The sequence below is a fragment of the Meleagris gallopavo genome, chromosome 3 (genome assembly GCF_000146605.3).
Source record: "Meleagris gallopavo isolate NT-WF06-2002-E0010 breed Aviagen turkey brand Nicholas breeding stock chromosome 3, Turkey_5.1, whole genome shotgun sequence".
Taxonomy (NCBI): Eukaryota; Metazoa; Chordata; class Aves; order Galliformes; family Phasianidae; genus Meleagris; species Meleagris gallopavo.
The window spans coordinates 7,485,747-7,508,772 of record NC_015013.2 but is presented as its reverse complement, the minus strand read 5'-3'; the positions used below and the strand labels follow the sequence as shown (position 1 = coordinate 7,508,772).

At 36.9% G+C, this 23,026-nt stretch overlaps 1 protein-coding gene across 1 annotated transcript in view; it reads left to right on the top strand.

Moving 5' to 3' along the window:
- The window catches only part of DTNBP1 (dystrobrevin binding protein 1), a 65,719-nt gene that overhangs the window by 17,572 nt on the left and 25,121 nt on the right, over positions 1 to 23,026 (top strand). The window contains exon 6 of the mRNA XM_010708322.2: positions 7,515 to 7,537. Coding sequence (XP_010706624.1) covers positions 7,515 to 7,537 — 23 coding nt within the window. The remainder of the gene's footprint in view (positions 1 to 7,514; positions 7,538 to 23,026) is intronic.

The window sequence follows — 23,026 nt, the reverse complement described above, 5'->3', positions numbered from 1 at the left end:
TTAAAGCTGGATCTGGATTTTGCTTTATGGCTCACCAAAAACAATTCTGCAAGAACCTTTTTCATTTCTATTAAAAACCTAAATATACCACTTTTGTGGGTAGTATTTGTAGTTTCTCTCCAATTTCAGCTTTCAGTTTGGATTTCTAAATTTTTGGTTGTATGATAAAAGTCACTAGAACTAGAATTATTTACCTTTGAAATGAATGCATTTGAAATGTAAATAATTTCTATTAGTCTCTTAAGAAAGGGCGAAATGTTTACTTGTTTTTAATGATTTCGCTGATTTCTCTCACACCATTTTCTTCTGTTTTAATGCCATTGCCTTATTTTTCTTCTGAATGTTGCACCTGAAAAGTAAGCAGCCAGTGTTCTTCCTTGGGATAAACATAGGTTCTTTTTTTTGTAAGCATTGAAAGAGAATTGCTTTCACTGTATGCTGAAACTGCTGAGTATATGTGGTGGTATTTGGTTTTAGTTGTATCTATTGTTGACCACCAGTTGGTTTTTGCTGTTTCCTATGAAGAACATATTTGGTTTTGATCCACTTCATCTTACGATATGAAGCTGATGGAGATGTTTTGCTGAAGGACGCTGAGAGACTTCAGCTGCTTTTGTAGCTTCACTTCAATATAGAGTTCAAAAAGCAAAACAAAAACAAAGAAACAAACAAACAAAACCATCCCCAGTGCAGATCACTGCAAAAGCATTTGATTCTTTTTCTCTTCTGTTTCAACAGTACTTTGGTAGTGGTTTTTGCTTTTATTGATTTTTTTTCGTTCCTTAAATCTATTCAGTCTCAATGGTATTTTGAAGTAATAGTTGACCTAAAGGTCAACCAAAAAGATGCTCAAGCAATCTGGCTGAGGGAAAGCATTTCTGTTTCATTGGCAGAAGTGTTAATCCTAAGCATAAAGAAAAGTACAGTGCACAGAAGATTACTTAAGTAATAGTGACACAAGTTTTGAGTCTCTTTTTTTTTTTGTCTTTTATTTCTTTTGATGAAAATCAAAGTCTCTCTGTTAGTTTTTTGTTGACTAAAGCTTGAATCAGACTGTAGAAGTAATTAAAAACAAAAAACAAAAAAAAAATCTACCCACAAGAGAACCCTTAATTTAGGTAATGTAACTGTACAAGACAAAACAGGTGACGTTTCTAAGGTTTTGCTTTGGATCTTGTTAGGTACCAGAAATATCTTAAAAGTAAAGGGCAAATCAGCAACTGTAAGTGTTTCTTCTGGTTTGTAACTGGTATTTGCAACCCAACACTTAGAAACATTTCTTTGTAAAATCTATTAAATTCAATACTCAATTTTTACCATCGATATGCTATTTTGAAACTATTTCTTTACACATGAATCTAGTAGTTGGAGTTTATTGACTGTCTGCTACCTTCAGAGCTGCTGCTATAAAATCATTCCTGACATTCATTTATGATTTTGCTCCTTTCTTGTCTGCCTACTCTTTCCTTAGAAATTAAATATGCAAATGTCAAGTTTTCCTCCTGTCTTCATTGCAGAGAACTTGATTTTTCTGTGCTCTCTGGTTATTTAACTCCTTAGTGCTTTGTTACATTAAGAAAATCAATCTTCATGTTACAGCCCTTTTTGAGATACAGTAGAACCCGAGAACCTTGTCTTTTGTTGAGCAATCTGACTTCCCATTGATTTGAGTAACTTAAAGCAGCATGTTTTTGACTACACTGGATTATTATTGTAATCTGCAGTCTTATTTGGCTTGGTATGTGCCAGTGATTCTGTGAGTTGCTATTGTATGGTCCGTATTTTGACCCTTTATGAAAGCATTTGTAAAGCTTTGAGCTATCTGCTGCATCTTAAATAATTTCCCTTATGGATATCAGCTTAAAACAGTGTGCAGTTGCTGTGCATATGTGCAGCAGGATATGTGGTTTTGTGGTTATGTTCCATTCCTTAGCTAGGCAGTGCAGACCTAGCGGTCAATATTCCTTTTGTCACTGCAGTTCTAAGACTGTGGGGTGATCCAATAAGCTCTTAAGCAGAAGTTACTATATTTGATACTTTCTTTCCATTCAGTTGAGATTTTACTTAAAAATAGACAACCTCCCCTCCCCCCTCATTTGAGAGAATCTGTCAGTTTGAGTTCTCATTGAGTTGATTTGAGGCTTTGCTCCATGGTTGTGTTCTGACTTCGGAGTGTTTGGGGAGGTTTCTTTCATAAGAGCCCTAGTTGGTGTGCTTGTAAAGCAAGAAGCAAATGAATTATGAAATAATAGAAACATCTTTAAGCTTGCAGGCAGCCCAAGTTTCCAATGCAATTTCAGATATGAGCTGACCTGTTTTCATCAGCTACTTCAATTCCAGAAATCTAAAATTGACAAGAGAAGACAGTGCTGCAGTTTCCATGCCAAATGCGTTAGCGGAAACATCAAGCTGAAATAATTATAAATCCAGTTGTCTTCCACTGGCTGCTGCATTTTCTTGATTCATAGTGCATTTTTAGGTAAGAAAAAATGTTGACATATAGGAAATCTGAAGTATGTATTTAAGATTGAACACTTGTTTCAAATAATGTTTGGATTTGGCTTCAGGAAGGATGTCACCTTTCAAAGCATGATGGGGGTTTTCTTGAAGTAAAAGTATTTTGCTTAGGCTTTGTCTGTGTTTTACTGTTTTCCTGAACAAAAACATTGAGTGAGACTGCTTCTGTCCTCTGCTTTCACATCTCTGTTCAGGCCCATGTTGGTGCAGGATACTTTCAGAAATCTCCTAACGTAGTCTTTTCTAGCTTTCTGATCTGTAGCCAGTTTTACAAAGAGGTGATGACAAACTGATGAATTTGTTCAATATGTCCTAAGCTCTGCATTAGGTTCTCTATGTCTCCACTCTACACCGGTTCAGGAACCTCTAAAGGTTTGAAGACATCGTATGCTATAACAGTGTTGTATCAATTTTAGGTGCCTTAATGTGGATTACAGAGAGCCACGCTTTGGTACACTGTGCATCTTGTAAATCTGACTGCATCACCTGGGAGATCAGACAGTTAGTTTTGGAGGAATGGTATGGTGTCTACATACCCTGAATTTTAAGATTTATAGACTTTATGTATTCTCTGTATCTTTCTGGTTTGTGAAGTTGGAAGCTTTCAGCAAACATTTGTTTATGACATTTATTTGCCTTCACTCTTCCTCCTTCTACCATGCTCCTCTTTGGGCATGGTGCGTGGAAGGATTTGTCTTCAAATTTGTCTATGTCCATTATGCTCAGAAAAGACCAAAAATCTGACTAACGGCCTTCTTATGCTGGCATTAAACTTTACCTGAATATATAATCTCTGTCCTCAAATAAGTATTATCTTGAAGTACAAAAACAATCTTATGCAGCTGAACTCTCTCTAATGACTGTTGGCCTTTTCTTGCTTCTGCCATTCTCTTGGTCATTTTCAAATGAATCTGAGGGCTGTAGAATTTCACAGAATAATTAAACCTCCACCTATTTATGAAAGCTAGCAAGTGGAAAGGGAGAAATGAAAACTACTGCCCATATGCAGCCAGTTCTTAGTAACTCTAGTGCACATAGAGCCTAAATAGCTTCTGTCTCTCAGGAAAGAAGTTCGCGTCTTTATAAGTTGTTCTGTGAATAGAATGTTACTTCTCTAGTGCCTCTGTGTCTGTATACTCTTATTATTTACCTTCATTATACTCTCCTTTTGTGTGTATGTGCTTCATTTTTCAGTAAAAGAGGAGATATTTACATTATATTGTAGCCTGTTACTTACAGAAGTTACTTCTTAATGAAAGCTTACTGTTAACTACAAAAAAGTAAAGAATGACAGAATCACAGAACTGCAGGGTCTAGAAAGGACCTATAGAGACCATCAAGAACAACTCCCTTGCTAAAAGAGGTTCCTTGCAGCAGGTCACACAGGAAAGTGTCCTGGTGGGTCTTGAATAACTTCAGAGAAGACTCCCCAACCTCTCTGAGCAGCCTGTTTCAATGCTCTGTCACTCACAGTAAAGAAGTTGTTCCTCGTTTTTGTATGGAACTTTCTGTGTTCCAGTTTTTGCCTATTGCCACTTGTTCAATCACTGCACAGCACTGAAAAGAGCCTGACCCCATCCACTTGACTCCCACATTTCAGATACTTACAAACAGTTATGAGATCCCCTCTCAACCTTTTCTTCAACAGACTGAAGAGTCCCAGGTGTCCCAGCCTTTTCTTGGTGGGAGGTGCTTCAGGTCCTGATTATCCTTGCCACCCTCTGCTGGATTCTTTCTAAGAGGTGCCTGTCCTTTTTGAATGAGGGAGCCCAGAACTGGACAGAGTACTCCAGATGTGGCCTCTCCAGGGCTGAGTAGAGGAGGAGAATCGCCTCTCTCAACCTGATAGCCACCCTTTTTTTAATGCACCCAAGGATACCACTGGCCTTCTTGGCCATCAGGACACATTACTGGCTCATGGCCAACCTATTATCCACCAGGATGTCTAGATCCGTTTCAGAGCTCTTTTCCAGCAGGTTAGCCCTTAACCTCTACTGACGTACGGGTTATTCCTCCCCAGGTACAGGTGTCTTCACTTGCTTTTGTTGAAACTCATCAGGTTTCTCTCTTGCCCAACTCTGCAGTCTGTCCACATCTCATTGAGTGGCAGCACAGCCTTCTGGTGTTAGCTTCTCCTCCCAACTTCATTTAGTTCTTTGGCAAACTCGCCGCTTTTTCATTTGTGTAGCTAGACAGAGTTGATGTCATTAACCCAACGTTTGATAGCTGAAATAGAAGAAATGTATAGTCAAAATCCAAATAGTGGGATTGATTGATTAGTGGTCAGATATAGCCTGGAAGGTTCTTTAATCCTGGATAGATGCTGAATTATCTACCCTGTTTGCCTCTTAAAGCTACACATGTAGGGAGGCTAGGGGTAAAATATGTTTTCTTCCTAATGATAGTGAAAAGAAGTATCTTAACCATCTCCTGTGTTTTGTTTTCTTGGCCAAAAAGTATAGGAAATCCAGTTTTTCTTTAGAAAGCTTTAAATTGACTAGCCAGGCAAATATACTGCAGTTTTATTTCCTATTATGATGTTGTTAGTAAACTGTCCATCAAAGACTGGGCTCTGTTGTGTAAACCTAATATAAAACATTATCTCAAAGAATAAGTTATTTAAAGTAAAATAAAAACGAATATAAAAAACTGATATATGGTATCATGACTAGTAGTTTAATATGGTAAGACCTAAAAAAAAAAAAAAGGCAACAGTTCTACCTAGTCATTCAGGCCTGAAATGGTTTCTGTTTTTTATTACAGATTAATCTTTTCAGAATTAATTGCCCAAGTTAGCTAATTTTTTTTTTAATAGAGTGTCTATGTATTCCAAATAATGTCCTTCTTAATGCAGCTTCAATGTATTTATTTCTGTGGATTATTTTTGTCTGCATTCTTAGAGATGTATCTTTTTACTTTTTTTTTTTTTTTTAGTTTCTGACAATTTATGAACAAAAAATAAATTATTTACTTGCAAAGGAGAAGAGAAAAGGAGCTGTTTGTAATATACACTTTCTGTAATTATGTCTAGAACTCCATAAAAAATCATCAGTCTGGATCTGAATTGCTACAAAGATACTAGGAAATGCTGATTCTTAAATTCATAATCTTTACTCTTACTGCATGCTAACAGTAATCAATTTTAAGTTTTCAGAGGTATATGATGAAAAACAATTGCTGAATATTCATTTCTAGCTTTCTTAACTAATGTCAATTATATAGACAGATGTAAGGTTACCATCTTAATGGATCAACCCTAAAACATTTTGATGGATTTCTAGAGGGTAGATTCTGGGTTCTGAGATAAAAGCCCTGAATATCACTGTCAGTTGGTTACACTTTTGCCATCCTGTTTGGTACTATAATTGCACATAATGACACCAGTTATGTTGTGTTCCCTTTTGGAGACAAGTGGTATGAGTCCTCTTGATTTTAGGACCAACTTATGTAGGTCTTTTCCTCTTACTGAGGAAACATCTTGTGAATGTATGGTTTCGTTTCTGACTGTGGAAAATGTGCATTTCCTGCAATTGATTTTTTTAATGCAATTATTTAAACATAAGGAGCGTGGCTTGAGAGAATGCTTAAGAGTTTTTTAATTATGCTTAGAGCACATAGGATGGAAAAAATAACTGGAATTTGAACCTACAAAACATATGTGTTGTAAGCTAGTTTTTTTCTGTTAAAAAAGTGAATATCTGAATTGAGAAGGGGATGGAGACAGGAAGGGAAATAAATATCACAGGAAGTCAGAATTAATAGGCTTCACTACTGTAATTATGCAGTAGCGTTTTTCCTGCCAAAGCACACGTCCTTACAGAAACTGATGTTTGGTTCTTGGTGACAAAATTGGCACGTTCACTGGAAATGTGGAGGTAAATGCATTCTCTGGCTGCTTTTGGACTGCTCTGTGCTGCTTAGAAAATAGCTTTGGTTTTAAAAGTTTTGTCTGTTCTCTCAGCAGGAATAAATACTGAAGAACTTCATCTGTTAGGGAGGAGAAAGAACTATTATAGTACAGCATATGTATTATGAAAGAGTCTGCATCGTATGTGACTCAGTAATGACTGAAGCATATGCTTTCGTCTATGAATAGTGAGAAGTGTTTATCTGGAGAACTGGTAGTTCAGTCTTTTTTGAACTTTTACTTAAAATCAGTTTTCCAAATCTGGAATTTAGCTAGGCTTATTATGTGCATGAGACTTAAGTCTTGAAAGTACAGGCTAAAAAGAAGTTCATTATTAAGTGAACATTTCATAAGGAAAAGGCCAGTGTTCTGCCTTACTTAAGCTAAGCTATAACTTGGATTTTTCTTTAGTTTCTCAATTCTTAATAAATCACTACTTTGTAGCACTGGCAGATAGATCAGTTTGCAATTTCCTGAAAACAGAGAAAATATTTCTCTTATCTATGTGCTTTGCATTCAGAATTGTCTCATTACTGAAAGTGGAATGTGGCCTGGAGTGAAGGAAAAAAGATGCATCTGCTTTTGACTTGATTTCTTAGTTGTCTGGTACTGGAGTATTGTCTGTTTTCTGTCACTCTGTGTATTTAAAATTCTGTCCTCTGAGGGGAATGTTTCTGTTGCCTTCAGAGTGTGTTGCAGCTGAGTAAGTGAAATTGTGAATTTTTTTTCTTTGCCATTGTCAAAAGGATTTTTTAATAGCATTGATGAAAATGGAGCACTTACTGTTATTCACTAGTCAATAGATGCTCTAATATCCAAAACCTTAAGAAGTCTTGATTATTTTTGTAATAACATATCTTGAAATTATGTGGATAGATATAAATATGCAACATCTGTGTAATTGTGCTTATTAATGAATAGATGGTAGCCTAATTTTGAAACAGTTTGATTTAGGTAAGCACACTTAGTGGTATTTATTACCCTTACAGATGATGAAAATAAAATTCTTTGCTTTTAGTCTTTTAATGAGTCTTAACATTTCTACTTTACTGATTTGCTTATGTATTTGTATTCTGGTTTTCTCCTACAGGAAGGAACTTGAGACCTTCAAAGGTAAATTCTGTTAGTTTTTTTTCATGTTTCACTTGAATATTTACAAGAGTTACTGTAATTTTTATATCAAATGAGACCAGCACAGAACTGTTCCACTTCTGCATTTGATAATCTGAATTTTATGTCAGACCCAACATGTCAGACTCTTTATTAAGTTTACCTGTTCTTGCTCCTGGTTTCATTGGGGGAGTCATAATTGTAGGAAGAGCACAGAGGGTACTGTTGTTTTAGGTAGATTTCAGAGATTTTGTATCGGATCAGGTCTCTCCCTTGGTGTTAAGTTCTGAATGTTAAGTGCTTTGTCTTCTGCTAGTTAATGTCTTTTCCAGAATGAAATATATTTTTGATGCGTTGTTGGCTATTAATTGTTGGGCTTCTGTCTAGCTATTTCTAGGAAATTTTCACAGTATTATAGCATCGGATGGATGAAATTCCTGTAGCTCAACTGTTTGGATATAAATTATTATACATACATGTGTCCATCCCAAACAATATGCAGTGGCTAGGAACTCTGTGGTGTTTTATTGCTCTGTCACTGTGGTATGTAGGTAGGACACTATCATTTTCAGTTAATCTTAAATTCAGGCTTACTCTACCTACTAATGTTAATGTTTGATCAGCTTGAGAATTGTTTTGATCTCTTGCTTTGAATAAGGTATGACTGTGGCTTTGTGACTAGTCCTTATTTATGAACACCAAGTCAAGTACTTTGACTTATACCAATTAACTGTCTCTTCAAATTGAAGGTAGGTCTGGGATTTTCAATCAACTGCATTCCCCTTTGACTTTTCAGTTCATTACTATCTCATCCTTACATAATGCTGAAAAAGGAAAATAATAAAGCTAACGTTAGTGGACAAGCTACACAGATTATGTAAAATGTCACTTTATCTGTAGCTTACCATAACAACTCTTTTTTTTTTTTTTCATTGATGTGACAGCTTTCAACACAGACTAGCTCAATATAAAACCAAAGATAAAGCCAAGCTTCTATCCCATGGCAATGCAGCTACTTTGCATTACCTGATACTCATGAGAGTAGTGAATCTTATTTTTGTTTGTTTTAATTAAGGGAGTTAAGCAAATCAGGAGGTTTCCAAAATTAGCACTCTCTTGGATTCTCTTCCCCTTCCCCCACCCCCCCAACAGTAGTAACTTTTTGGAAAAGTAGATGTTAATGTACTTCACAAGCACAAATATTTTCATGCAAGGGAAAGGTGCTGGCTATATGCTTACCTTGAAATTTATGTCAACCTGAGTAACTGGTTTTGTAATGGATATAGATGCATACAGTTTTCCAGTAGTAGTTATGAAGGCTTATAGTAAGCAAGAGAAGGTTTTTACTTTACAGCAATTGTAAGCAGATGCCAGGAAAGAATCCAAACTATTTTCTTGCTTTTTCACTGAGAAGTTCAACTGTAGTCGATGGTTGTTACAATCCATATCAATGACTAAGGAGTAGGATCTCATACTACACCGAGGAAAGACCAAGTTAGACTTTTCTCTATGCCTGTGGGGTGTTTCCAAACCAACTGATCAAATTTATTATCAAATGTCAGAAGCTATGGAAGGCTGAAAGAGCACAAAAACAGTGTCAGATCTTTAAAAATAGAAATTAAGCATCAGCCTAAATGTTATTATTATTATTATTTTTTTTTTTTTTTTTACTAAATTGAACTAGTGGATAAGGTTGTAGTCAGTAGAAAAAGAGGGAGGTAGTAACTAATAAAATTTATTTGACGTGACAAAATGGTCATGTCAAGCAAGTTTAAATTTTTTTTTATAAGATGACAGCAGCATAGTTTAAAATGAACAATATGTATCTTATTTTAGCTCTGGAAACAGCTTGTACTGTCTTGGCTGATGTTATCCCAGGAAGTAGAAATTAAACCTACTGGAGAATGTGTACATGGCTGGTTGGAAATCTCTACTTGGAGGGTAGATTTCTGTAGTTTCTTAAAATGTCTTCATTCTCAGCTCTGATTGATGCTGTTTGGAATTCTTGCTGTTAACATGGATGGTAAAACATAGATGTTTACCATACTGACTTAAGTCTTTTTTTTTTTCTGGCCTTTTGAAACTTCAACCAATTTCTGAGTACCATAGTATGCATTTCATCAGCTGATAAGGAACAGAGAGTTTCCTCACTCCTCACAGAGTGACAAACGTTTCAGTTCTACAGCAGCTTTGTATGGTCCTAACTGGTGGTTCCTTCATGCATATTTCTGTTTTAAGCTGCTTCCAGAGCTTGTGCAGAACATGATCTGCTGCTTGGTTTAGCTTTGGTTGATGCAGCATGCTGAAATAGCTCAGTAGATGGCCAGGGGAAAGGAAAGTTGGCACAGGATGAGGAGCGTGTCAAAGTTATCAGTGCAATGCAGTCACCTGAAAAGCAAATACCTCTGATGGTACAGTACCTAACAGGTTTTAAGGTTGAGATGAGAAAGTATTAGTACCGTTGTGTGAAGACTGATAAGACTGAAATACTGCATATTGTTTTTGTATGCTGTATACAGAATAGGTTAACTAGGAGTAGTTGGGTAGATTATTCTTTGTTTTATGTTCCAAGTATAGACTATGGCCTCAACTGATTTATCCTTGCGTAACTACCCAGATTGAAATGTGTTCATAAAAATGACCAGCACTGGTAGGCAGAAAAGAAAAACTGCCTAAAGTAAGAGCACTACTGTTCAGAGACAGAGGAGAAGGCAGTACTTTCTACAAACTGTATGCAAGGACATTTAAGCTGAATATTAGAAGGCTTTCTAATTGTCAGAGCCCAAGGTTTCTAGAGTTGATACCCACTATGTGCCATGGTTTTGTCTTCTGATTTTAACCTGGAGCTTAAGAGGTTTATGAGGAAGATAATTTGAAGTGAAGTGCTTTCATTATGGTGGCAGTGGACTCTGGATGTGGGATTTCTTCCAGGCTGGTGCTGAAAAGATGTCCAGTTGGAAGCTGATGTTGTTAAGTAGCATGAAACAAGCATGTAATAGTATGTTAAGAAATTAGGAATGATCTCATACAATCACAGAATGGCCTGGGTTGAAAAGGACCGTAATGATCATGTAGTTTCAACCCCCTGCTATGTACAGGGTCGCCAACCACCAGACCAGGCTGCCCAGAGCCACATCCAGCCTGGCCTTGAATGCCTCCAGGGATGGGGCATCCACAGCCTCCTTGGGCAACCTGTTCCTGTGCCTCACCACCCTCTGTGTGAAAAACTTCCTCCTAATATCCAACCTGAACCTCCTCTGTCTCAGTTTAAAACCATTCCACCTTGTTCTATCACAATCCACCCTCGTAAACAGCCATTTCCCCTCCTGTTTATACATTCCCTTCAAGTGTTGGAAGGCCACAATGAGGTCTCCCCTGAGCCTTCTCTCAACCTTTCTTCATAGGAGAGGTGCTCCAGCCCTCTGATCATCATCATGATTTTTATATTTGGCAATAAATATACTATTTTAGAATTTGTTTCTATATTTGTTTGCATTTGTGTAACAGACTGTACTCCTAAACATCCTGAGAAGTGGATTTTATTATGCTTTTCTTCCTTTAGCTTTAAGACTATTTACAGGGCCAGACATCCTCCTTTGTTGTTGGCTGTAGCTGTGGAGTAGAGTATGAGGGCAAAACCCTCCAGTCTCTTTTATTTCAGCCTCAGGGGTTTCTATTAAAATGTAAGCATAATACATTATTTATTATCTATGACACTGAGAAAGTGAAGGTTAGAGGCTTTCCTGCTTCTTGTATGAAACATCTTTGAAAAAGGCAGGGAGTGGCTGGTGTCTGCATTGTTACTGCTGCAGCACTGGCACTGCTGTATCCAAAGTGTGGACATGCATGTAACAAAATATCTCAAAGCCTATCCTGTTTCTTTTTGTAATAAGTTATCTTGCGTAAGAGCTTTCTTGTCAGAGATGATGGATTTATGGATGAAAACATTGGGTATGACATTTGAAGTAGCCTGCAAGTTTCTTCCTATCTCTCTTCCATTTCAGTGTATGCAGAACCACTTTCAGGAGCTGGATTATGCCCTGTGCTGCCCTGTTCTGGGTGCTTAAAAAAGTGTTCTGCTGCGGATCTTGGCAATTTCCTGCAAGATTAGACAGTATTGTAGACAGTATTTGTGTGTGTGATTGTTTTTAGTACTTGATGCCTTTTACTTTTTGATTTCAGAAAGGAGTGTATAGTTTTCAATTTTACAGATGAGAAATTAGAAGTTAAATAGCAAACGCATTGTTATTTTTCTGTATTCTTGGAATTGACTGCAGTCATATAACTGCACTGAGATTTGAAATCTTTGGGCTGTCCTTTCAGAGACATGATACGATTTATGTTTTGGTGTTGTTTTTCTTTTTTAAAGTGAACATTATTTCTGTCCCAGTGCATCCAGGATTGTGCAGTAGATGTTCAGAGAATACTGTAAACCTCTTTTAGTGAAGCAGAGCAATGAAGTAGATAATGGGAGGTGGGGGAGGGAAGGAGAAGATTAAAGCAGTAAAAGCAGTACATTGCACAATGGTAATAATTTACATTGCTGAGTTTAATTCGGGCTTCATCCACGTGGGAACTCTACACATGACAGGTTTTAAAATAACTTGCAAAAGTCCCATTTATTAAATAAAAATAAGCAAGGGGCTTAGGGTGAAATGTTTTGAGTTATGTTTCTGGAAAGAAAAGTAAGCAATTTAGGCTATTTAAAATCACCAACTCATCACTTTTTGACAATGAAAGGTGTCAGAAACTTTGTAAGGGCAGATATGCACGTGGCTTTAGCTACTGAGTCATGTGTATTTATAAGCTTTAACAGGATTAGTTTCATTCAAGCTCATGGAAGCTGGTCATACAATCGTTTCCAGCACTTCTGTTTACAGTACAACAGAATATATTTCCAGTTCTTTGCATCAGAGATCCCTCTCAAATAAGTCCTGATAATTTTTAAAAGCTTTGTCAAAATACTCTTTCTGAAAAAGAGAATCGTAAAGAGACAAGCTGCGTTTTTCTTGTTTGTTTTCCTTTTCTGTTAGTTTAAAGTATTGGGTCACAATACAGATGCAGATCTTATGTCATTGCTCTTTACAATCTAAGATGCTTCTGTTGAACTTGCAGTTTTCTCCGCCCACTTTATTTAATGGACTCTCCTCTACAGTGTTTCAAATAGATTTTATTTTTTAATTTTTATTTTTATTTTTTCTTCTAGCCTAAGGCTCATCTTTTTCACGCTGTATTCTGACACGCTGTCAAAAACCAACTTCTTGCTAGTCCTCATTACTCTTGCAGATGCATGAGTAATATGCAGTGGAGTTCTTTACAGCCTGTGGTTGACACAGTTCATTCTTTCAATGAGGATGTAGTGCCATAATCTTCAGTACACCATGCCCCATACTTCTGAGCAAGAGTAGGTGATGCTACGGTAGAAAATTATACCGACTGTATAGAGTCCATTCCTTCAATGTTTCCAATTATATTACCCCCAAACCTTTCACACTCTGAACATTCACCATACTTTTTTTACTACGAAGAACTTTTTATTGACAAATTATGCCCATAACCAAGTTAGATAATAATGATGTACTGTTGTGGAATTTTGTATTTCAATCACCCTCCCTCCCCTGTTCAAGTAAGTATAAGTGTATGTCTTACATGTTTGGGTCCAGCTTCTAAAGCGTGCTATGGGAGATGGGCAGTGCTTCTGCTACTGGTGCTTCTTGAGAGTTTTTTGATTATTTTAGAATTTATTTAACTGATTATGATTTAAAAAAAAAAAAAATGTAGCACAGATGTAAAAGAGGACAAATTTTATTCTGTCATACCAGAAAACATAGAATCACAAAGTGGTTTGGGTTGGAATGGACTTCAAAGATCATTTAGTTCCAACCCCTCTGCTATGGGTGTGATTACCACCTATTAGGTGAGACTGCCCAGGGCCCCATCCACCCCAGCCTTGGACACCTCCAGGGATGGGGCATCCACAACTTCTCTGGGCAGCCTGTTCTAGCACCTCATTACTCTCTGAGTGAAGAATTTCCTCCTGATATCTCATCTAAATCTCTCCTCTTTTAGTTTAAAACTCTTCCCCGTTGTCCTGTCACTATCTACCCTTATAAAAAGTTGGTTTCCCTCCTGTTTATAATGTCCAAGTACATGACATCATTTGCCCTCCCTTTGTCCAGTGATGCTGTTGCTCCATCATGGAAGACCACCAGATTGATCAGGGACAATCTGCTTTTGGTGAAGCCATGCTGACTGTCTCAGATCTTTAGAACAATTGCTTCATTCTATTGTCATAAAGCTAAGATGGAGTTAACATTTTTTCAAAATATTCAGGCTTTGGATTTTTTTTTCCATTATTTTGTGTTATTTTGCTGAAAATATTTTGGGAATTTAACGTATGTTACCAACTTGTTTCCTATTCCATCAAGCCTTGTAACTTTAGATATTTTGTACTGTATGTTACAAGAATTGACCAAGGCTCCCAGATATAATAAATATTCTCTGAAGAACTGAACAACTTGAGACTTGGTCTCTTCCAGACAATTCTTGAGTGAAAGGCAAATGAGTTTAACTACTTAAGTCTTCCATCATGCTGTAATAAGATAAGACAGATGGAAAAGGAAAATGGTCAAGCATCCTTATAGGTACATTGCATTTGATTTGCCTGTTGTGTTTTCTCATCTGCAAACTCTTACATCTGTTTAATTCTCAGGACACTTTTTAAAACTATCTAGATCAGAGATCTATCTACTTGTAAGCTCTGTGCACTGTAGGAATAATATTCTCTACGTATTTAGCTTGAATCACTGTAAAAACAGTATTTCCCTTTATGCCTTAGTGAGGAAGGGGCTACACAGTCAACTGGATGTCAGACTGAAAATTATTTTCCCCTATCTTATTTTAATGTTTTCAGTTAATGAGGGAAAAACAGGGCTTCCTTTCTCATGGCAATACAAGCTTTGGTGGGCCTTAATTGATCATGAAATGGCACCCAATTTTAAGCTTGTTGTATATGACATTGGAAATGGATATGGGAGTTTAAAGCTGTAAATAGAGAGAAGGATTTCTGAAGGAAATCTAATTCTTAGAAAAGGACACCAGTCAGATATCAGATTATTTATGGACAAACCAGTTCATCATCCATCGTTGGAGCAAATATTGTGTGTTCTTGCAACTCAGCTCATTAAAGATTGCTTTTGTTCTGGTCACTTATTTCACCTCAAGCTACCTCTGTTTTACTGTTTTAAATGCTTTTTTCTTTTTGCTTACTGTGAATTTTGCCTATAATGCGATTTTGTGTGCTGCAAATTTGATAGTGCTGTTTGTTTGTTTGTGATCTATTTACTTGACTAGATTTCAGGCTTCTATATGATGGCTGTCACCTGAAAGTAGTATTCAGACAATGAAGTAATATCCATACAATAGTAGTGTTCCAGATACTTCAGAAACCTTGTCTTTGTCAGCTTTTTTATCCTAATTATGACTGGGGGAGATAGGAGGGAAACTTCTTTTCTTTATAATTCTCTTCCATTTCCGTGTATTTCTAGAGGCTCTTGTGGTTTTTGTTGTTTGTTTTTGGGTGAGTTTTTTATGTAGCACTTAAGCTCTTCCATCCTATCATATGTTACTTTGTGTTTTGAGGGAGATAGCTTATTCTCCCGACAAATTTGGATTATGATGTACTTATGTAGCATCAATTTTGTCCTCAAATTTTACTTTTGTGTTCTAGTCTCAAACTAAGTCCAAAGCCCTTTCAGGGATCAGATACTCCACAGCAATTTTGACATCACTGCAGCTAGAAATAAGATGGCTCCTGGATGTATACGTACAACTCTTGCTTCAGCAGAATTTGGCTCTGGATTGGAGTCAGCCTTGCCGAATCCCATTTTTGTAAGGAGTGGAGGGGCCAATGTTTTAATAAAGCAAGAGAGATTGAGTGAACAATAGAGAATAAGATGAATGGTGAGCCAGTTAGGTAATGGGAACAAATTTCATGGGAACAAAAGCCCTGTCATACCCAGTTTACGTAGAAAATAAAACATTTAAAGGTGTACTAGTTTGGTTGTCTATAATGCTTAAAAGACTGATGGGGGGGGGGAGAGGGGGGAAAAGCTTGTTATGTTTGCAGTGCTAACTGGAATTCATTCTTTAATTACTGAAGTCCAGACTGCTGGCAGGATTTTCTTGTGATTATGTTTTTCTTTTAATCTTCCTCATAAATATATTTGGTGTTATTTTCACCAGCGAAATAAACTAATTTCATAGGCCCATGTACTCCTCGGATTTTTTCCCTCTAGTCAGGAAGATTTGAGAAGTACGTGTTTCATAACTTCTTTCTGTCTGCATTCTATTTTGAAAATTGTAATCAGAAGCTTTTTGAAATGTGTTATTTTTAAGTAAGAGAGAAAGCAATCACATTGTCTGTCATGGTTTCCAGCAGCATTGAGAATGCTCCTAAACGGAAGGAGTAGCGCGTGCCAAATTCTGAGCAATGTCTCACCATTTCTGAAACACAAAAACGGTGTTGTGTAACTGTAGCATCACCATGACCATATTCTTGGCGATATGCTGTTTCTATAATTTTGTAACTGCATACACATCTGCATTTTTGATGAAAATCCTGTTGTGTGATGCAGAAAATTCAGTTTTCAGAAGAGAAAACTGCTAATGTGTTAAAAGATTGCCTTCAAGTTTTTCAGTATTTTATATGTGAAGTGAGAATAGTATGTAATCTGGATTGTGGGGTATCTGAGCTGAGCCATGCTAAGTAAAAGTACTTTGAGGGGAGATCCATATGAATATTTTCCAATTAAAAAAATTCATATCCTTCCCTTCCCTTTTCCTTGTTTCTAAACAAATTCAAGTGATTCCAACTCTCTGTGAAATAAGTGCACACTGTAACTGCATGCCAAGGAATTGTAACCCAGTGGGAAGCACTTCCCCTATCAGCCACCCCTTTATTCAGCTGAGTGTGGTATCTTCCCAAATACATGCATGCATTCTGGTGTGCCACAGCTGCTGCTAGCTTGCATTCAGGTTCTGCAAAGGCAGGGAGTTGGAGCATCAATGTGCATGCAGCTGTGTACGAGTGACCCATTGAAAACTGTTAGCTGCCGTGTTACTGCTTTGAAAAAGCAGGCTTCTAGCACCGGTCTTTGTTCTACATCAGTGAAGATGCACATCAGCGAAGCTGCTTGCTAACTGGAGGTTTCATTTGACCGGTACCGTGCTCCTGTTTGCCTCCTTCTTTTTCACTGCCATGTCATCTCCGGGAGCCCCTGAGAACACTCCAAAGAATTCACGTAGGTGGAACTTTATTATCCTTATTATTTGCCAGGTTAATTTGTCAAGCTAATGGAAGTGAGCTTTATTCGTTTCTTCGCTTACCACAATTGCCTGATTTGTAAAGGGCGTGCTGTACATGGGAGGTTAAATACCAACTTGATTTAGCAAATCTGTGGGAGATAGCGACTTCATGTCTGTTTTGTCAGAGCTTTTGTTGATTGCTTTGCTCTGTTCTTTTGCATTATTGTCAGAATAATAATAATTGGGTTGAGTGTGAGTAAATATGAACTACTAAAAGGATACAAAGGCAACTGTACCATGTTAGCTAATATTCAGGCAGACTTTTGTCTGAGGGTGGGGTGATGTTGGAGGATGAGAGGGCAGGGAGAATTGTTATCTGAAGATAGAAACTCAATATTAAAAATTAGAGTGGTGGATTCATTCAGGTAAATACAGTTGTGCTAATTTTTTATTTCCTTCAGATGAAATATTAAAAAATAAAATCGTATTTTTAAATCAACTGCTGTCACTTACCTTAATGAGCAGCCTGTGTCATCTGAAGCAGCATTCCTGTTAACATAATTAAGAACATTTTTATGGTGTTAATTTGTAACGAAGTTTATGTCTAGAATGGTGCATCGGTTAAAATGAAACTGAGAGATGGATTTCTGCTCTGATTTTTAGGTTCTTTTATATAACCACCAAAGAAGCTTTTATATTGCTGTTCACATGGATTTTTTCAGTTTTTTTCAGTTGATGTTCAGGATCAAAAGATAACAAAAAACTGAACCCTTACACTTTTTTAATGACCTGGCGGAGTATGCCTTTATCAAGGTTCTATCTATGAGTTGTAGTTTTGACCACTAAATTTGGTGTACATGTATGTATAGCAAAGTTTAACATCTTACATTAGGCAATTCAAGCAGTATGGGAGAACTCCTTTCAATTGTATTCATTATAAATACTTAATATATCCAATAGTTGTTTTTCCATGTATTCAGAAGGACGGTTGACTTCACATAAAAGTGGCAAAATTTACACTCTGTTCTGCTAAATGTAGTGTGACCACTTTGCACTCAAAATTGCTGGTTTATAGCAAGCAGTATGCACACTCATGGCATAATCCATTTTGTTTCCTTAACTACTTTGTACATCTTGACAGTAGTTGTATTTTGTTTCATTTTGATTTTTAATTCCTCGGATTGAAATGGAGGCATGTTGCTGGGGGTCTGTGGTATCAAGACAGCTGAATCTTCCAATTTTTCCCTTATTTTCAATGATATCCTGGGCAGAAGAGCAGCTATTTTGTGTCTGTGGCCTAACATTAAATTGCTGTAATGAATAAAATAGGGAATTGCAGAATATTTCTGAAATGGAGCAATTGCAATATCAGTCCTCCAATGACTGATAGGAAGCGGTAGCATTAAGCATGAGCTTTAGTGTCAACAATAATTCTGGAGTGGTTAGCACCTCTGTGGTAACCAGTTTTGTTATTATTATTTTTTTTATCACATTTCTTTCTATATTTTCTTCTTGATGACTGGAAAAAAAAAAAAAAGTAATACAAAAAGAAAAATTGGCCTATAGAATTCTCAAGAGAATCTGTTTGCTCCCCATCTCTGTAGGCTGAGGTTAATCAGAAATTAAGAAATACTCATCTACATGCTCTTAGAAAGATTGCTTCACTCTAACAAGATCAGATGTGACACGGTGTTCAGTGTTACCCAAAAGCATCATCTTCTTGCCTGTGAATGCATCTCTGTGCTATTGAATTTCTGATCAGATTCCTTATGGCAGTATTCTTTTTTCACTTGTGCTTCTTTGGTGTTATTATGTTAGATATGTAAATGTTAACACAGGCATTTCATCAATTTGATTTGTAGCTAAATGTACGGTTACAGATCTCATGATTTTTTAATATTTCTCCATGTGACAGTATTTCTTTTGGTAGTAGCACTGTAAATGCAATGCTATTCTGGTCCTTCCAGCGTTCTGAATTGGTAGAAATGCTTTAAAAGCTGCAGTGGAAATAATTTATTCCTCCTGTGTAGAGCATCCATAGATAAATCTCTATACAATCCTCCTTCCACAGCAGTCTGTAACCAACTACTTGTTCTGCTTTCTAATCATGCAGCTCAGGAGGGTGGGTGCCTGAGGTGTGCGTGTGGACGTGGAGCAGTGCTGCAGCTTTCTCTGCTCTTAGGAAAAGGGGCAAGAAGGGGGATGTTCTGGTAACCAACTCTGCCCAGTTTATTTACTGGCGTTTATTTGGGAGTGTTAAATTGTATGTCGAGGCATTAGAGCTGTGACACCGTGCAAACATAATTTTAAAATATTGTTCCTCGTGTGGCATCCCATTTATAATGTATTTGTTTTTACTGAACAGATTCAAGACTGTTCTTTAGAAAATGATGTTGAATAATTGAAAAGATGAAATACTTACATTATACTTACATATATATATATATATAAAAATATATATAAGATGAAATACTTATACGTATATTATTACCTAAATGAAAACATTTTTAGGTGTAGGTAATATTTCTAAATCATTTTTAATGGAATGTGTAAGCTCAGGCTGAAAGAGGTTAAGAGACAGTTTTGACTAACAGAACTCATTGTTTCATTTTTAATGACTTGGGTTACTTGGTAGATTAAGAGGAAATGAAAATCTTGTGGAGATGTCACTCAACCCTTTTTCCTTTTATGTAGAAGCCAACTAGTGCTATTTTGACATTGCATCAATGAGGCTTGATCAAAATGTAGCTGGCTGTGTCTCATTATAAATCAAACAGAAACAGTGCCATTTATATGAATACATTTTTGGTTTAATTAGATGATTATATAATCACTGTAGGCCTAGCCCACCAATATTTCCGTTGGCTCGAGAGGCTTTTAACTTGGATCATAATCATGCAAGAAATCCTCACAGATTTCTCTCTTTGGTTTTTCAACATTAAAGTGAAAAAAACCCTACTTCCCTGAGAAGACAACTGAAAATATGAGGAGTGGTTTTCATAATGTGTCTTGTGCTTTTACAGAGGTGGGAAATGTAAGTGGGGCTACTTGATGAGCTGATGTTTTGTAGCCCTCTGGTGATGTGCAAACCACAGCTGTGTGGACCTGGCTGTCTGAAGTTCTAGTGGCAGGTGCAATGTGATTTCTTTTAAACTCTGTTTAACCATACAGCAGGTTTACGAGGATGGGCTTTTTAACCTTTGCTTTAAAGAGCACTAGTTTACTGTCTATGCCTTTGGTGTCTTGTGCAGCGTTGCTCCTAGAACGTGCTGGAGAGCAGGGCCCTCAGGAAGTGCTTGCAGCTTCTGCTGCTGGCTCTAGCAATCTATGTGACTGTCTCACTGTGTTAAGGGCTTGGATGACATATGTATTTTCCCTTTTTGTGTTTTGGTACATATTTAGAGGGTTGCACTGCCAGTCACTTAGTATCTGGTTCTCATCACACCCAAATGTGTTTTGGATGCAAAGCTGTAGGAAAGCTGACAGAATGGAAAGCCAAGTCCCAGACTTCTAGGCATATCTGGGAAACCATAACTGGTATGAAAACTTTCATTAGGCACAGAATAGGAGGAAGTCTGGCAGAGACACTTCTCTGTCTTCTTTTGTCCCCCCCATAGAGTTACTGAGTGACCTTCCTACCACTGAAGAGTTCTCCTGCATATTGATGATTATTCGGTCTAGTTCTCATAAAATTCATGAAGTGAAAATGAATTTGGTATACAGAAGAATTGTGAGCTCTATCTACACTAAAACAGAAAATAGAAAAGATTTTATCTAATAAAGACAAAAAAAAAGATTTATTTTAAGTTAAGCTTCATAGAAATTTGGAAATTTTGAGGATTTCCAAGACAAAAAGATATGTTCGAAAGAAAGTTGCAACATGCTGGACTATGCTTAAAGGCATTTTTAATGCATTATCGAAAAAGACTTGAATGTATTTCAGAAAAGCCAATGCTCTGACTGGTAGTGCTGCTTACAGTCCTCCAAAGTTCAAGATTTCAAAAAAGCATTAATCATAATGAGATATTTTCATTTTAAGATAAAATATTGATATTAAGATATATATATATTTTTTTAAGTATTGTGGCAATTTTTACACACACATTGTTACTTTTTGACTAATGGATGTAATGCAGTTCTTTAAGGATTACTCACATGCTTAAAATACACACTATATATATATACATATATATACATATAACTGTAATATTAACTTTTAAAAAACACTTATTTTATCTGATTGAGTTTAAATTTGGAAATTCTGTGTTTAGTCTGAAGAGTTTGGGGCAGTTTTTAGTTTTGGGACTAGGTGATTCTAGCCACTGTAGTGAGAATGGGTGGTTCATGTCAGTAAAACATGCAGAAATAAACTTGTACTCTACCCTTGCCATGATTACTATATTAAGAAAAGTGGCAATAATAATTATGCTAATCTTGCTTGACATTACTGTTTAAAAAAACAGCAACTTGGCTTACTTTATACTTCCGATGACCTGCAGGGCTTGTAACGTGATAAAGAAATTGGCAGAGAATTAGTTGCCCTTGGAGAGGTGCTCTACTTCAGCTATTTATATTTTGCCAGTTTTTAAGCTGTTTTGGTAAGTAGGGAGATTGCTCTGGAAAAGAAGAAAATACCGAGAAGGGATGTCCTGGGATACGGATTGGGCTTTAGTACATCTTTAAGTCGGTCTGGGAACTAATCTGATTAATATTAGTGATACAGGCAGAAATACTGGAAGGGTACTAATGAAACCCGTTTATGACAGATGGGATGTCTTTTCTGCACTGAAAACACTGTTGATGCAGAGCTACAAGAATTTAAAGACGAGAGTAGGAATAAAATGTAGTGGCCATTTGCTTTGGGCTTTTTTTTTTTTTTTTTACCTTGTGGAAGAATCTGAGCTTTCTATGGATCCTTGCATTTCCCCCACCTCTGTATTCTTGTTTTTCTCCCACAGTACCTTAGTTTTCTTCTTGAGTTTCCAGGCCCCTTTCCACATTCCACAAAAGCTTTCAGCTTTCTTCTTTTGTCCTGCTGTCTGAATAGGATGGGTGCATATGGCAGCTGTTCCTGCAGAACAGGGCATGGAGGTTGCTGTCTGGCAACAACCTGTCTCATTCTAGATGTGCCTGTGGAATAGGTAAAGTCCCCACCTCCATGCCTGTTCCTGGTGTAAGATTGTTAACAGGAGATGATTTTCTTCCAACTCTCGCTTCTGACATAATCTGTAGGAGTTTGGTGTTTTTCAGTCTTCACCTCCATTCCAAATGTGGATGAAAATAACCATTAGTGGGAAGGGTTGAATAGATTCCCAGCAAAAAGCATCAGTCATAAGCCTAAGGTATTCCTAAGGAAAATTCCTAAGAAAACCATGCTAGCTCACACATTTTGTCCTCTGGTAGTTAGCAGCAAGCCAGAAAGTTGTACAAGTGACAGGTTATTGAGTGAAAATGATTTAGGAGGTAAAGGATCTCGGTGATAAAGCTGCATTTGATAAATGAGCTACTGAGATTAATTCAACTGTGAACAGCGTAAATAGCATCCTGGGATAGATCAGTCATGAAATCTCCAGTGGACAGCTGCAAATGAGAGGAGGTACTAAAGAAACAACTGAGTTATTGCACCAGGAAAGCCTGGCTGGCTGGAGGGCGGGTGGTGGGAGAGAATTCCATCAGTAAATACGTTGAAGGAATCAACAGCAAGAAAAGAGAAAAAAAAAATTGTGAAAAGCCAGTGTGGGGTTGGGCATTATTTTTGTTTTAGGGTAGCTTTTTATTTTCTTTTTTGCTGATCAGTATGCCTCCAACTAGTTGTTAATTGTGTTAAACTGTTCTAGTATTAACTCAGCAAAGAGGCTTTTTAAAATCCTATAAGCACTGAAAATGCCATCTGCCTATGGTGTGATACTATTTGTTCTTTTATTCTAGCGTCAGTTGTTTTCTGACTTACTCCAGTCATCAAATTATTTGGGAGGAGGAACACAAGAGTATTTGACCAACTTTAATGAAATCTGTTGGGCAGAAACATTTTTTTTTCCCCATAAGCTGTTGTTTCTATGAGTTTATTACAAAAGTGCTGCTCTTCCACCTACAGAACTTGAGAACTGATTTCTCTGTTGTATAAATTTAATCATTGGTGAGAAGCCTGAAAGTCAGTTTCGCCATATTCTGTTAATTGATATCCAT